Source organism: Lycorma delicatula, chromosome 13, assembly GCF_047948215.1.
Source record: "Lycorma delicatula isolate Av1 chromosome 13, ASM4794821v1, whole genome shotgun sequence".
Lineage (NCBI taxonomy): Eukaryota > Metazoa > Arthropoda > Insecta > Hemiptera > Fulgoridae > Lycorma > Lycorma delicatula.
The window spans coordinates 50,855,506-50,871,112 of NC_134467.1; the positions used below are offsets into that span (position 1 = coordinate 50,855,506).

At 31.3% G+C, this 15,607-nt stretch overlaps 1 protein-coding gene across 1 annotated transcript in view; it reads right to left on the minus strand.

Annotated features, from left to right (window-relative positions):
• Positions 1-856: 856 nt before the first annotated feature.
• LOC142333657 (uncharacterized) overlaps positions 857-15,607 on the minus strand; it is a 317,162-nt gene continuing 302,411 nt past the window's right edge. The window contains exon 3 of the mRNA XM_075381041.1: positions 857-2,628. Coding sequence (XP_075237156.1) covers positions 1,265-2,628 — 1,364 coding nt within the window. The 3' untranslated portion in view covers positions 857-1,264. The remainder of the gene's footprint in view (positions 2,629-15,607) is intronic.

Below are 15,607 nucleotides of genomic sequence, written 5' to 3' on the forward strand. Positions count from 1 at the left end.
AAATACAAAAAACAATAGCCCGATTCGTTCAGTAGAACATCTGGACGGACTAAAAGTAGGTTTTGAGTGCACTTTACCCGCGGTAGGAAAGGAATATTAAAGTAAGGGGGTGGGGGTGAAACGTATTGTAAATGGTAAAGGTATTTTGCCGATTTTTTCAAATATTTAACATTACTTTGCTTTGTAATAAAAACGCTGTGGAACACCAAGGAACCGCAAGATTTATTATTAAAAATAAATAAGAATAAAAATTAAATACGATGACAGTTTAATAGCGTTATTTAAATATCATTGTTATAGTATATTAAAAATATTAATAAACGAAAATTTATTGTTTAGAATAGTTTTGAAAAAATAAATAAAAACTTTTATTTTTTCCTGAAATTCAACTGATATTTCTAAAACAATTTGTATCGGTTTTACGTCGATAGAAATTTGCAGTCTATATATAAAAATATAGCTGTCCGCTTTAAATGTTGTTATCTATTCGAAACTATGTACGGCTCTACTGTATATCATGCAATCGGTTTCATCGTATGGAATGATAATTTTTTAACAATAAGAAAGCCCTTTTATACCTTATGCATTAACTTCCTTTAGTATTAATAAATAATTTTTAGTTTTTGCGATCGACTGGACAGAATATTGGTCCTAGTATTCGATGCCACTTAAAAACAAAGTGCAGTAAGATTGAATATATTTTAAATAGATCGCATATTAGTCGGTTATACTTGATATATCGAAAGTAATATGTTCCTTTCTATATTATTGTATAATAATATTTTTCGTTATTTAAAATTTGTTATTTCAATTAAAATTAATTAAATAAATTTAAGACGTCTAAATTATTGTAATCAAATTTTTTTATTTTATACAATTTAATAAATTTAACGTTTACAAATTATTAAACAATTTTTTTGAAAAATTCCTAAAAAAAAAATATTACAAAAAATTATAAACACAGATAAATAGTAAAACATTACTCGCAACAAAAAAGAAAAAAGAATCCAGAAGATAGATAGATACCAAGATAAATAGTAATGGAAGAGATAAACGAGAAATATAAATGCACTGAAATATTGTAATTAATGCGTAATTGAATTTTATTTACATGTAATAGAATGTATACATTATTTACTATTAATTATAAAATTAATTTTATTACAAAAACAATATAATAAAATACGTCTTCTTTTCAAATACAAAGCGATATAAAATAAATGATTATTATTTCTCGAAAAATTCAAAAACTGTATCCTGTTATTTACATCGGAATGCCTCGTTTGCTCAGTAAATGTCCACCGCCGATCGAATCTAATTGTCTTTTATCTAATAAATTACCTCCACCGATGCCGTCTAAATTTCTTCGTTTTACATTTTTTGAAAGTAATTTATTTCTACGATCGGCCTTTAAAATGTTAGTTTTCATTAAATTTTCAATAGATGCCGAATCTATTTGACGTTTATCTATTAAATTACCTCCACCGATAGAATCCAAGGTACGTTTACCTATTAAATTGCCTCCACCGATGGGATCCAAGTTACGTTTATCTATTAAATTACCTCCACCGATAGGATCCAAAGTACGTTTATCTATTAAATTACCTCCACCAATAGAATCCAAGGTACGTTTATCTATTAAATTACCTCCACCGATAGAATCCAAGGTACGTTTATCTATTAAATTACCTCCACCAATAGAATCCAAGGTACGTTTATCTATTAAATTACCTCCACCGATCGAATCCAAGGTACGTTTATCTATTAAATTACCTCCACCGATCGAATCGATATATCTTCGATCCAGTAAGTTACCGCCACCGATAGAATCAAGATTTCTTTTATCTAATAAATTTCCACCGCCTATTTCATCTATATATCTTTTACCTAATAGATTTCCCCCTCCGATCGAATCTAAATGTTCATCGTCAAATAAATTGCGCATCCTTTTGCTCAAAAGATGTCCCCCGCCGATCGAATCTAATTGTCTTTTATCGATTAAGTTTCCCCCGCCGATCGAATCTAAATGACGTTTGTCTAATAAGTTTCCACCTCCGATTTCATCTAAATCTCTTCTTTCAAATCGATTTATTCCGATTAATTTATCTTGTAATAAATTTAGTCTTCTTTTTCTCAATAAATGTCCACCCCCGATCGAATCTAAATGTCTTTTGTCTAATAAATTACCGTAACTCCTAGGGTTTAAGTTACCGTCGGTGATCGAATCTAATCGATCGTTATCTAATAATTTTAATTCGATATTTTTTAATAAATTGCCGCCGTTAATTAAACCTAAATATTTTTTATTATTTAATAAATTTTCAACGTTATTTGATCGTAAATTATCATAATCGTATAGGCTTGGATACCGTTTAATTTTCCCACCTGATATATTATTATTATTTATTTTTCTTATGTATTTCCAGTTATCGCGGTCTTCTTTGTCGTCTTCCTCCGGTAATGTTCTTATTAGATGTCCACCTCCAATCGTATCAAGTCCACCGCTTACTGATTTTGAACCAGAATTTTTTCTTTCTGTATATTTTAATCGTATTAATTTTTCTAATTCTTTATACATTTTTTCATCTGCTGTTGTCGATAATAACGATTCCAATTTTTTTTCTTTTTCTGTAAAAAAATAACTTTATTTACGTTTGATTATTTTAGTTTTTTTATAATAATTATTTTTTTATTTACTTTTGTTTGCATAATATTATAAAAATTATTTGAAATAAAAATTAATTAAACGCTTATTACTCTATTTATACGTTTCTTGAATTAATAAAGTAAAATATTAATCTAATCGTTATATAGAAATCTTATATAGAAAGCCTAGAATTAGATACCATTATGTTATCGTTATCAAATAACATACTATATTTAAGTGAATTTAACCTCAAACGTGAGAAAAGTGTACATTCATTTTGAATCGACTATAGACTTCATAATTAAAAAAAAACAAACAAATGTACGTATTTTCTTTTTTAAAAAAACACGTATAAAGTAGAATTTGGCGTTTTTTTTTGAGGGGAGGGGGAACGAGAGGATTTATTGTCTATATGTTAAGAGTAAATAATTATACATAGAGTTATTATAAGTAAATAATGACGGACTTCAGGTGTAAAAATAAATTAACTACGTCGCTTAAGAGTTTTTCATTACCGTACGTAATTTTACGTTTTTAAAACGGATGAAACACGAACACTTGTTGCATTCAAAGAATGCAACAAGTGTTTCTTAGATAAAAGAGTAGCCGGGTGATGCCCTTCTTTAATTTCAATGTAATATCTTGGGGCTACCGTCACAAAATGTTGAGAACCATTATCTTAAAAAATATATTTAAAGTCTTTGAATAAAACTAGCTGTTTGAGAAGGTGGCGGTCAAATCTTATCTTCAAGAGTTTGAAACGCTTTGAAATATTTGAAAATCAATTAATTATCTTTCATAAGATACATATTTGAAAATTGTTGTTACTAAGACTTACTATTATCTTTTCCGGTAAGATCGTTACGGTTTCTATGTTGAGTACCGTTTACCTTTCTTAGTTTCATTCTTTTATTACACGTTGACGCTTTTCGGAACAACTCGATTATCAAAATTATTGAACCGGTGCTTTAAAATATCTGTTAATCTTTATATATCGTCATATATTTGTTATTAACGGTTATACTTATCTTTTATCTATGTCTTGTTTTAAATAAATTGAGATTCTAGAAAAGGACGTTTGATCGTCGGTCTGTTCGTTTATGATCGTTTTACTGCTAATATTTAATCTTTATTATCTTTAAATCTTTAAATTAAAAAGTAACAATAAAACGATCGTTCGACAATCAAGCGGATGTCCTTTTCGAGAACCTCAATTTATTTAAAACAGGAAATAGATAAATAAAATTAAAAATAAGTATAACCGTTAATAACAAATAAACAAGAAGGCCAGATAAGCCACGACGTCAAATATGGCGAGGGGCGTTTACTAAACGCTATATAAAGATTAACAGAAATGTACAATTTGTTTTGACAGTGAAGTGGTTCCGAAACGCGTCAGTAACCGATAAAAAATGAAAAAAAAGGTAAACAGTACACGACATAAAAACTATATATATATCACCTTTAGTTCTTACTAATTCAAAATAAATATATAGTTGCTGAATTTTAATCGATATACGATATTTATCGGAAGTGAATTTACATATTTTCACAAAGTTACAAATTTAAAGCACAAGCAGTTTTCCCCTCCGTGAGACTGAAGGGGGATTCAAATGTATATTTTTAAAAGGTGATTTAATTTTTTAATCTTCTTGATTAAACAAAATACGAGTTCTTTATAAATAAAAAAACTTACCGTTCCAAAAATTTTAAAATTAGGATTTTATCCCTTTAAAAGCTAAAACTTACAGAGGTACTGTCTAAGGTTTTATTAGACGATAAAAAAAAAATACTGAAATTAAATTTTAAAGAAAGAAAAAAAATTAAAATATTCAAATTCATTAGTTAATTCAAATAAATTCAATTGCTTTTTTATGATAAATTTTAGTTAATTTAATTTATAGGTTATGTTTTTTATTTTATTTTATAAATACATTTCGCAGAAAGAGCATTAATTTTTTTCTTTGCCGTACATATACTGTACAGCGAGACAATCACAATGTAAGGGATAGTGTGCTAACTCGGCCAAATTTTGTGCATCGGGATTTATGTAGATTTTAACTTTTCACGACTCCCTCGTCAACCTAAACAATACAATTTTAGCATCAAAAAATTCAAAAAGATATATATATCCTTCTGGAAGAGGTACATATTCAGGATGATTCGTGAAGAACGTAATAAAGTTTCAGGACATTTTCTATTAAGAAGGAAGTTCATATAAACATAAGTTTGAACGCTTCGTTAGGCAGTGTCAACCGGTGAAAGATTTCACCCTGATTTCTGTGCCTTCGGTAATATTAGACGAGACTGTAATTCTTGGGACTCAAATTAATGAAAATATTTAGCCACCTTATATGAAATCTGATCTGAAAAATTGGAACGAAAATAGATTCCGGATCTATAATTTTAGCGGTTTACAGAAATCTTGGGTAAAAGAAAAATATATCGCGGTTGAAAACATATTATTTTACGTTTGGTGTAAAATAACTTTGAAAGCCGGGGGATAAAACTTATACAGAATTTGATTCTGAGTAAAATATTACGAATAAAGTCCGAAGAAACTAAATAAATATATCTTCTTATGCAAAACACAAAATGTTTGTTTTTAATAAACTTTGAAGTTCTTACGTTTGCATTTAGTTTCCACGCGCTTAAATAATTTTCCACGAGTTTTGTTTATAACATTTATGTATTTATTAGCCGCTTAACAAAACTACGCTAAACGTAAAATAATATGTTTTTCAACCCCGATCTTTTATCTTTTACCCCAGATTTTCACAAGCCACTAAAATACAGTTCTGGGACATATTTTTTTTTCATTTTTCAGATTAATTTTTATATTTCTAGCGATCGGTCAGTTGGTTCTCGCGCGATGTTGTTGCAGACAGACAGAGCCCGCAATAAACTTTCGCATTAATTAATTAAGATTAACTAAACCAGTAATTAATGTTTAATTATTTATTGAGATTACATCGATTAAAAAACATATTCTTTATTAACTCAGGATTATAAATCTCTTTTTTTAATTTTCAGTTTGAAAAAATAAAATTAAATAAGTCGCAATATACAAATCTTTATTTCTCTGCAATTTTAACATTTAAATAATTTATTGTAAAATTAAATCCATTCTAAAGTAATAGAGAGCAATTAAACTAAAAAGAAGTAATTAAAATTTGATTGCTAGAATGTATTAAAGCATTAATTATTCATTAATGCTTTAATACTCTTTGTAGTTTACTATTTAAGTTGTAAGTTAGTACCACTGTTTATTCTACTTTAAAATTCTTATAAGTCATGCACTGCGTTTCTTTTTCTATACAAATAATAAAACTTGTATGTAGACACTGGTAATATATACACGTAAAAATTTTGTTGCTGACTACTATCGCATCTACCGTCGCGGCTTCTCCCGCGCTATACGAAATTTTTTGTCTTCAGTCATTTGACTGGTTTAATGCAGCTCTCTAAGATTCCCTATCTAGTGCTTGTCTTTCATTTCGGTATACCCCCTACATTCTGCATCCCTAAAAATTTGTTTTACATATTCCAAACGTTGCCTGCCTGCACAATTTTTCCCTTCTACCTGACCCTCCAATATTAAAGCGACTATTTCAGGATGCCTTAATATGTGGCCTCTAAGTCTGTCCTTCTTTTAACTATATTTTTCCAAACGCTTCTTTCTTCATCGATTTGCCGCAACACCTTTTCATTTGTCACTTTATCCACTGACCTGATTTTTAACATTCTCCTATAACACCGCATTTAAAACGTTTCTAATCTTTTCTTCTCGGGTATTCCGATCGTCCAAGTTTCACTTCCATATAAAGCTACCTTTCACACGTGTACTTTCAGAAATGTTTTCCTGACGTTTAAATTAATTTTTGATGTAAACAAATAATATTTCTGAATGAAGGCTCGTTTCGCCTGTGCTAGTCGTCATTTTATATCGCTCCTGCTTCGTTCATCTTTAGTAATTCTAGTTCCCAAATAACAAAATTCTTCTACCTCCGTAATCTTTTCTCTTCCTATTTTTATATTCTGTGGTCTATCTCCATTAATTCTACTACCTTTCATTACTTTGGATTTGTTCTTGTTTATTTTCATTCGGTAGTTCTTGCGTAGGATTTCATCCGTGCCGTTCATTGTTCCTTCTAAATCCTTTTTACTCTCGGATAGAATTACTATATCATCAGCAAACCGCAGTATCTTTATCTTTTCACGTTGTACTGCCACTCCGGATCTAAATTGTTCTTTAACATCATTAACTGTAAATATTAAAATGTAACGGGGATAGGGAACATAAAAATGTATAAGTTTCCGACCTACGTGTCAAAGCGCTAGTTCACTCGTGTAAATTCTCGCGGTCGCCTAATGTTAAATTTACTAAAACGCATGCTAACCTTGTGAAAAAGTCGATATCAATATCTAAATTCATCAAATAAAACGCTTGAAAATTTTGCTTTACGGACAACAGAAATACTATCGTTATAAATAAAGAATTCTATGCATCCAATCAGCAGTTTTACGTCTACCTGATAAGTACGGTTAAAAATTTACCAGAAACTTAATTTTATTTCAAATAATAAAACTCAAATAATATTATTTTCATTTATTTTACGCGAATAAGTAGCGTAAATAAAATTTATATCGGTATTTCTAAATGTCTAAAATCATATTTAGTGTATAAGGTAAACATTATTCAACCCTACAAAACGGCATTTGTATGTGTGTCTGTGTTTGCGTCCCCCTTAGCTTAGCACCGGAATCAACCGATCGCTAGCGGAAATTCCCGATTCGTTAATACATGTCTCGTGGCGGTCTAGTGTATACTTGTTATAATATTATATATCGATGTACCGTATATATATCGATATATATTCGAAATATTTGTCGATTTATGTAGAAGGTTTGAGAAAATTTAATACTTTTTAACCAGATCCGAATTTTCAGACGAAAATCGTAAATATCCCGAAAACGGTCGGCCCTAGCGCTGTGAACATTTTTTTCGACCGCCCCTGGACGATAATTCATCCGCTCCCAGCGGTACCCGTCGGATGATAATATTTTCAAGTACCCCCGGGACGTCGTTCGGAAATAGGGAAGAGGGGATGGAATGCCACCGTAATATCTCGGCAATCGCTCGTCCGATTTTCGCGATTGTATGTATCACCGTTTGTATATACGATCGCAAAACGGTATATGTATCAGCAGGTCTACAGCTAATTGTTTAACGCATCGGTACGTACTTGATCAACCGGATCGTGGTTTTCCGGTCTTTAAATCGTTTAGCCCTATATTTTGATAACACTCACCCTTCGTAAAACGTACCGATCCGAATTTTAGCTAAATACTCTCATACCTGTACTCTAGCGCAGGTGTAAAGTATGAACTTACAAACGCTAAAAAGTATAAAATAAAAAATATTTAAAAAACTTTTAAAACACCGTTCTTAAATTAAACCCACTAAAAGTTAAAAGACAATGTCAGGACGGTACCTCAAAATGGATATGACAACAAGCCTTTGATGGTCATATATAAGATTATGTGAAAGTCGTAACTTCAAATTAAAAATTTGATTTTTTTGCCAATTTTTTCATATGCGCGATGAATGGCCTAAAGAGTGGGCTGCGTGTTGTCAAATCCATTCTGAGATACGTCTTAACATTACTTTTTACCTTTTAATACGTTATATTTAGGAGCGTTTTAAAACCTTTTTTTACATGTTTTTTTTTTATTTATGCGATTGTTTTTTTTTCATTTAACAATGAAATATAACCAAAATGTAAGCACCGGAATTTACCGATCAGTAGCGGAAAACCCCGATTCGTTAGTATCAATTTCTAGAGTTAAATTTCTAATTTAATTTTTGTTATATCAATTTTCATCGTTCGAAAAAAAAAGATTTCTACACAAGAGATAATCAATTTTGGACACCTAATTATTCCGCGACGCCGTTCGCCAGGGCAACCCGCCCGAACAGCCTAGCTGCGGAGTGTGCCGTAGGCACGCCCCGCAGCGTTATCGACTAAATTTAAGCTAAAGAAAAACTTGATTTTTATTAAAACAAAAAAACCTGAAACGCGTCAGAAAAATATTATACGATAATTTTAAACCGGAACAAGAAGGAACCTTACGTACATTTCGTTCGTCGTGCCTTTTGTTCAACTAATTTTCGGTGTTTGCCGGCTCAATAAAACGCTTCATTTTACGAATTCAACCGGGTGGAGTCACTCCGTTCTATTGTTTGGTTACATGAAAAGGATAAAACAACATCTCTCCTTTTCTTTCTTATTCTTACAAACCCCAACTCATTTCCACCCCTTATATTACCAAAATGTTTCTCTTTTAAGAGAGAGATTGTCCTTTTATTAACCAATCTAACAAAAGTTAAGACACTCAACATCTCAACATTTGGTGTATTTTAGTAAATTGGGTCGCAACAAGATTGTCTGTCTCCACAATCTTTTTTATTTTTTATTTTTATGACATTGTGTCACACACGCATATACACACACAAACACAATAACAGGAAGTCCTTTTGAGAGGTTTAAAATCAAATTTCTTTTATTTTACGGAAGTATGTTGTTTCACGTTTATTTTTTATTTTTTATCTTTCTGAGAGAGTTTACTATTCGCACGCGTTGTGCCACGTGTTTATTATCAGTATACTCTAAGCCACAAATATAGAACCGAGTTAATAAGTAACAGAAGTCTTGATGTACTTATCTTCTCTGATGAAATAAAATGTTGAAATATTCCCTTCAAATTAAAATATATATATATAACTTATTTCAATCTATAACTATAATTAATATTCAGTTATTGCAGTTAGGTTTTTAAAAAATCTGATGTGGACACCACACGACTTCCGTGTACGCCTACTAAATGACATATACACATTTTTTTTTAAAATTAAAAGTACGTAAAGTTTTATTTCATTAATAATTGCTGATACTTTTCATATTTTTTTTTATTGTTATTATTTTATTATTATTCATCTTAAGCATATTTTAAAATCAGATGTTAATAGTTATTAATAAATCAATGTATTTAAATTTAAAAAAAAGTTAAAAAAAATGAAATGAAGTCGGATTCGAACCGATGTGCCTTCCCATTGTAAGATCTAAATATTTCATTAATTAAAATTTTCTTTGGCTATAACTTCGGAACCGATGAAATTAACTACCATTTATGACCGTTGAAAAGCTCTCGATGAGGACTTATAACTGCAGTTAAGTAAAAGTCCGAAATCCAATTTTTTTTTGGATTTTGTTTATACTATTATATTCGGTTCTTATATTTCTTCGGTTCTTTTTCAGTATCTGTAACAAATTAAAAAGTTATACGTTTATGTAATTTTAGATCGACAATTTAAAAAAAAGAGGTATAGTGAAACGGAAAAAAAGCGTTTAAAATAATTTCGAATATTCCCCACCTCTAAATCCGATCGACTTGAAAGTTTGGCTTGCTAAGTATTCTCCTCGTACTTAAGCTCGATTTTCTTCGACCGGTATACAAACGTTCTAAATTGCAAAAATTATTTTTTCCCCTTTTTTTAATTTCTCAAAAATCTAATTTCATCAATGTCCCGTATATAATATTTTTTTGATTCGATTTCGATGTACTTATGCTGAGCCGTACGTACTCGGTTAATTTCAAGGTTTTTTTTTTACGTTTCGACTTCGAAGGTCGTGAAACATCTACATTTAAAACCAACATAAAACCAAAATAAAAACCAACATCGAAATGTTGGACCGATCTATATACTTTCCTTTTATAAAACTTGTTCTAAACGCAATTATTACTGTTTTAATAGCTTCTTTGGAGAACTACAGAGGTAAATTAGAAAATATTTATAATTTATAGGTTAATTAATTACGTAAAACAGTTAAACGATGCCTTTTGAACAATACGTTGAGCAAACGCTACAAGCAGTAACGTCCCCACTACTCGCTACGGAGAAGTTTACGCATGCGTAATAGGATGCGCAGTTTTGCTTAGAAATTACAACCGTTCGCGTCAGTATCTTAACTGTTCAGTAACGAGCAGTTGACGCATGCCTAATAGGGAGTAGCGTACTGCAACAACGCAAATGTCTTGTGCGACGTTGCTTGTTGTAAAATAAAAAAACAGTACGTCATCGTTACAGCAGAGGTAAACGCGATTAGTAACCTATCAAATTTTACATTAGACGCAGTAAGACAGGCAGACATGTTGAAACATGTTTGTTCTGATGTTTGTGTGATAAGCAACTATTCTAATAAAAGGTACGTTCTACTTTTTGAATTTTATTTTAAAATTGCAGCAAATACAGCGGGATAATACAACAGAAATGTTTTTTTATAGATCTTTGTTTTTACTGGGCCTTTATTTGGTTTTTTTGCAATTCGTTGAGCACAAAACACGTGAAAATTTAGATCTACGTTAGACTATAATATTAACTTTTGAAAATATTTTCCAAAAAAATTACGATGCAATTCTAAACCGTACGGTTAGTCTGCCAGATATCATTTCTTCCGCTCAGAACACAACAATTTTTGTAATATAAATAAAACTGTTTTTAACAAAACGATACTGATATCCAAAAAGGTAGTACGCTTTATTTCTATTATCAAAATCTGCTATTAACTTAGAATTTTGTTTAAAAAAATATATATTTAATAGACAATAAATATACAATAATAAATTATAAAGTATGTTATAGCGTTCCATATAATAAGCAAAAAATAGCAAAATTTGTTACAAAACTCTTTCGGCCCGATTTCATTTATTTTTAATACGTATCATATTTACAGAAATAGTACAATTCTTACGATTATTCGTTATTTAATAAATGAAATCGGACCGGTAAGAGTTTTCTGACAAATTTTTCTATTTTTTGCTTATTATATGGAACGCTTAAACACTGTTTATTATCTATTATTCTATATCTATTGTCTATTCCATGTATTTAACAAGTATTTTTTTAAAGAAAATTCTAAATTAATAACAGATTTTGATAATAGAAATGAAGCGTACTACCTTTTTTTGATATCAGTATCCTTTTGTTAAAAACAATTTTATTTATATTACAGAGATTTTTGTTTTTTCAGCAGAAGAAATGATATCTTTTTCCTTTTTCTATCTACCCTTCGGAACCACCGTCAGGATTACTTCAGAGGATGATTGAGGCCGATCTGTATGAGTGTAAATGAAGCGTAATCTTGTACAGTCTCAGGTCGACCGTTCCTGAGATGTGTGGTTAATTTAATCTCGACCACCAAAGAACACCGGTATCCACGATCTACTATTCAAATCGGTACTTACGTATTAACGCCACGGCAGCTACAGCTTTATTTAAAAACAAAGTAGTCGATCGGATTTCGGTGAAAAATGAACAGTCTCTTTATTAATTTTAATAACTGGTTATTTATATTTATTTATTTTATAAATATAATTTAACCAAACTTAACCTACGCTCGCTTCGCTCGCTAACCTTGACTAATTAACACCGTAATTTTTTGAGTATTTATTTAATAAATTCAGTAATTATTGCAATAATTTATTATTTAAATAATCAAAACACTCCTGTTAATTAGTCAAGGTTAGCGAGCGTAGGTTAAGTTTGGTTAAATTATATTTATAAAATTAATAAAGAGATTGTTCATTTTCCACCGAAATCCGATCGACTACTTTGTTTTTAAACAAAGCTGTAGTTGCGATGGCGTTAAAACGTAAGTACCTTCAAATCCATATAAAAGTTACTGCTTTACTAGGATTTGAACCTTAGAATTCTCGACTTAGAAATCGGCTGATTTGCAAAGACCACCGCTAGACGAACCCGGTGGGTTAAGAAATGATATATGCGAGTCTCTTGACGTACGGTATACAATTTTATTGTAATTTTTTTGGGTATCACTGCGTTTTGTTAGATTATTCTTTTTTACAAATTACTGATTGTTGTTATCTTATGGATTTATTATTAAAATTTGTTGCCTTTCTAGAACAAACAATTATACATTTTTTTAATTTCTCGGCCGATTTTTTTTGTCGATAATCATATTATTTTTCTTTTTTAATAAATCTAGGAAATGACCTTCACGGATCGAAGATCTGCTGGATTCATTTTCTGTTTGTTATTTTATTTTCCCGACTACAACGACGTATGTTGTTACACCCTACGATGGGAAATTGCGCTATAGATCGGTCAAAAAGAATCTAAAAAATTGATGTTTTTAAAATTGTTGTCTTAAGGAAATATAAAAAAAAAAAAAATTGAGTTAATTAAATCCTAAATAATCTGCAAAAAAGCTTTTTCTTAAGCGATGAATTCTACCGGTATATATTTTTTTATGTTTGTTCGCGCATAACCCGACTGAAATAAATGTTGTTGCAATCGACGCAGCTGCTTTTTTTTTGCTTATCGTGTAGCGATTACTAGAAAAAATAAGAGATTACAAACAGAATATTCTCAGTAAAAAGGCAACAGGAAACAATTTTATCTCTTATTTTTTCTAGTAATCGCTGAACGTTATGCTTGTTATTCTTTACAATAGTGATACTTTCCTCACTTTTGACTTGTAATTTTTTTTAAATCACCAGCTGTTATGGCTTCTATGTTTAGTACCGCTTACCTCTCTTAGCCTTTCTTACTGCTTACCGGGAATATTATTCCGGTAGACGTCAATGTTTGCGGTGGCCTGTCGCATGTGTAGATCGGCAGAGAGTTCAAGAGCTACGTTAAATCGTAATATACCGATTTCTGACCGTTTAGTTAACGGCGGTATCGGAATCGGAAAGAAATTCAAACGGCCTGCCCTAAAGGGGTGAGGTACCAAAAGCTGTTACTAAAATTCGACGATGAAACAATAGTTATAAAAATGAAAGATGAATGCCGTCGTGTACCTATCGCACCGTTAAGTACAACGTTTCAGGCTAACGAAGATACGGAGGTGTAAAAAACGTATGCTACCTTCAACTCCTTTCCAATTCTTTCGAGAAGATCAACGCACACGTTTCTTCGATCGCCCTTCCGTTCCGTCGTGAGGTCTTTCGGCACCGATTTCGCACAAACCTTTCGCGTGTCCAAATCGTCTGTAAAAATTTGATGTACGGTATAAGCGTTTAAATTTAACCGTTCACTCGTCATCCTTATTGTTGAACGACGGTCTGATCTTAAAAGAACCCTCACACGCTTAACGGTTTCGTCAGATTTTGAAGTCGAAGGTCTCCCTGAGCGAGGTTGATCTTCAACGTGTTCTCGGCCTTCCAAAAATTATTTTTGCCGGCGGAAAACTTGCGCTCTCGATAAGCGATGTTCCCCGTCGATCTGTTTCAACTTTTCATAGGCCACACTCGCGGGTTCCCCCGGTTTAACGCAGAACTTGATCGCACAACGTCGCTCTAAATTCCGAGCTCCATTTTCGTAACGCACAACTTCAGTGATGGCGCCGTCAAAAATCACGCGTTGGCTGAACGGAGTTGAAACTCGTACTGAGCGTGTGAAAGGGACGAACAAACCGATCTAGTGCAGACCGGTAGACACAGCGTCGCCAGATCGCTCGCAGTGTTACCGATCTCATTACTTTTCTCACACACCTCGTATAATGTATATCGTCGAGTCAGAAAGGTTTAAAACGAGACATCTCGATTTTGATGATTTTATTAACGGTGCTACATACGAGTACATCGGGCAGAAACCCGCATTTCCTGCCCTACAAACGATCGTAAAATATCATCTAACGTGACGTACATATAGAACATAGGGATTCTGGCTGATCCTATCCCACCGGACGGCAAAAAGTTTTTTTGTTAATTTTCACCCGTATTTTTTTCTTTAAAAAATTTTTATAACATCATGGTACCGCCGTAAAAAGCAGCTGCGTCGATTGCAACAACATTTATTTCAGTCGGGTTATGCGCGAACAAACATAAAAAAATATATACCGGTAGAATTCATCGCTTAAGAAAAAGCTTTTTTGCAGATTATTTAGGATTTAATTAACTCTATTTTTGTTTTTAATATTTCCTTAAGACAACAATTTTAAAAACATCAATTTTTTAAATTCTTTTTGACCGATCTATAGTATAAATTCCATTGTACGGTGTAGCAACATACGTCGTTGTATTCGGACAAATAAAATAAGAAGAACAAAATGGATCCATCAGATAGGAGAAGGACACTCTCACGCAAAACGAAAAATGTACCAAAAGAAAAGAAAAAATATATCGGTAAACGGAACTATTTATCGCGGTACTACAAAGACCGGTGTCGATTAAAAAAAATACTTAAGTAGAAAATAAAAAAAAAACTATTAAAGAGATTTAATTTTTTATAAATAGCTTATAGTTATATTTTATGTGTGTAATTACAGTTGTAAATTTAACGTATAATTTCCTAGAGTGAATGACACAAAGTGAAAACTCATTTCGGTTTGAATTGACAAGTCTTTGCCTGAAGTGACAGTACCTATTGAAAAGTGTCACAATCAATTCTATATTGCGGGATTGACTCTACAATAATGCAAATAATGTGTAGATATAATGCGCTAACCGATCATCGTCACGTAAAACCGTTTAAATTTAAATTTATCTAGTAAAAAAAAAAACCCACTCTTTAGCCCATTCAAAAATCGGCAAAACATCAAATTTTTAATTTGAAGCTATGACTTTCACATAATCTTACGTATTACCATCAACGCTTGTCGTTACATCAATTCCGTCTTAAAATTATTTTTCGCATTTTAGTGCGTTTAATTTAAGAGTGGAATTAATTTTTATTTATTTATTTATGCGATTGTTTTTCTTCAAAAATAAATAAACTATAACCAAAAAGTAGGCACCGGAATTTACCGATCGCTAGCGGAAAATCCCGATTCGTTAGTATCGATTTCTAGAGTTAAATTTCTAATTTAATTTTCGTTATATCGATTTTCATCATTGAAAATAATATTTTTACACGAGGTAATCGGTTTTGGACAT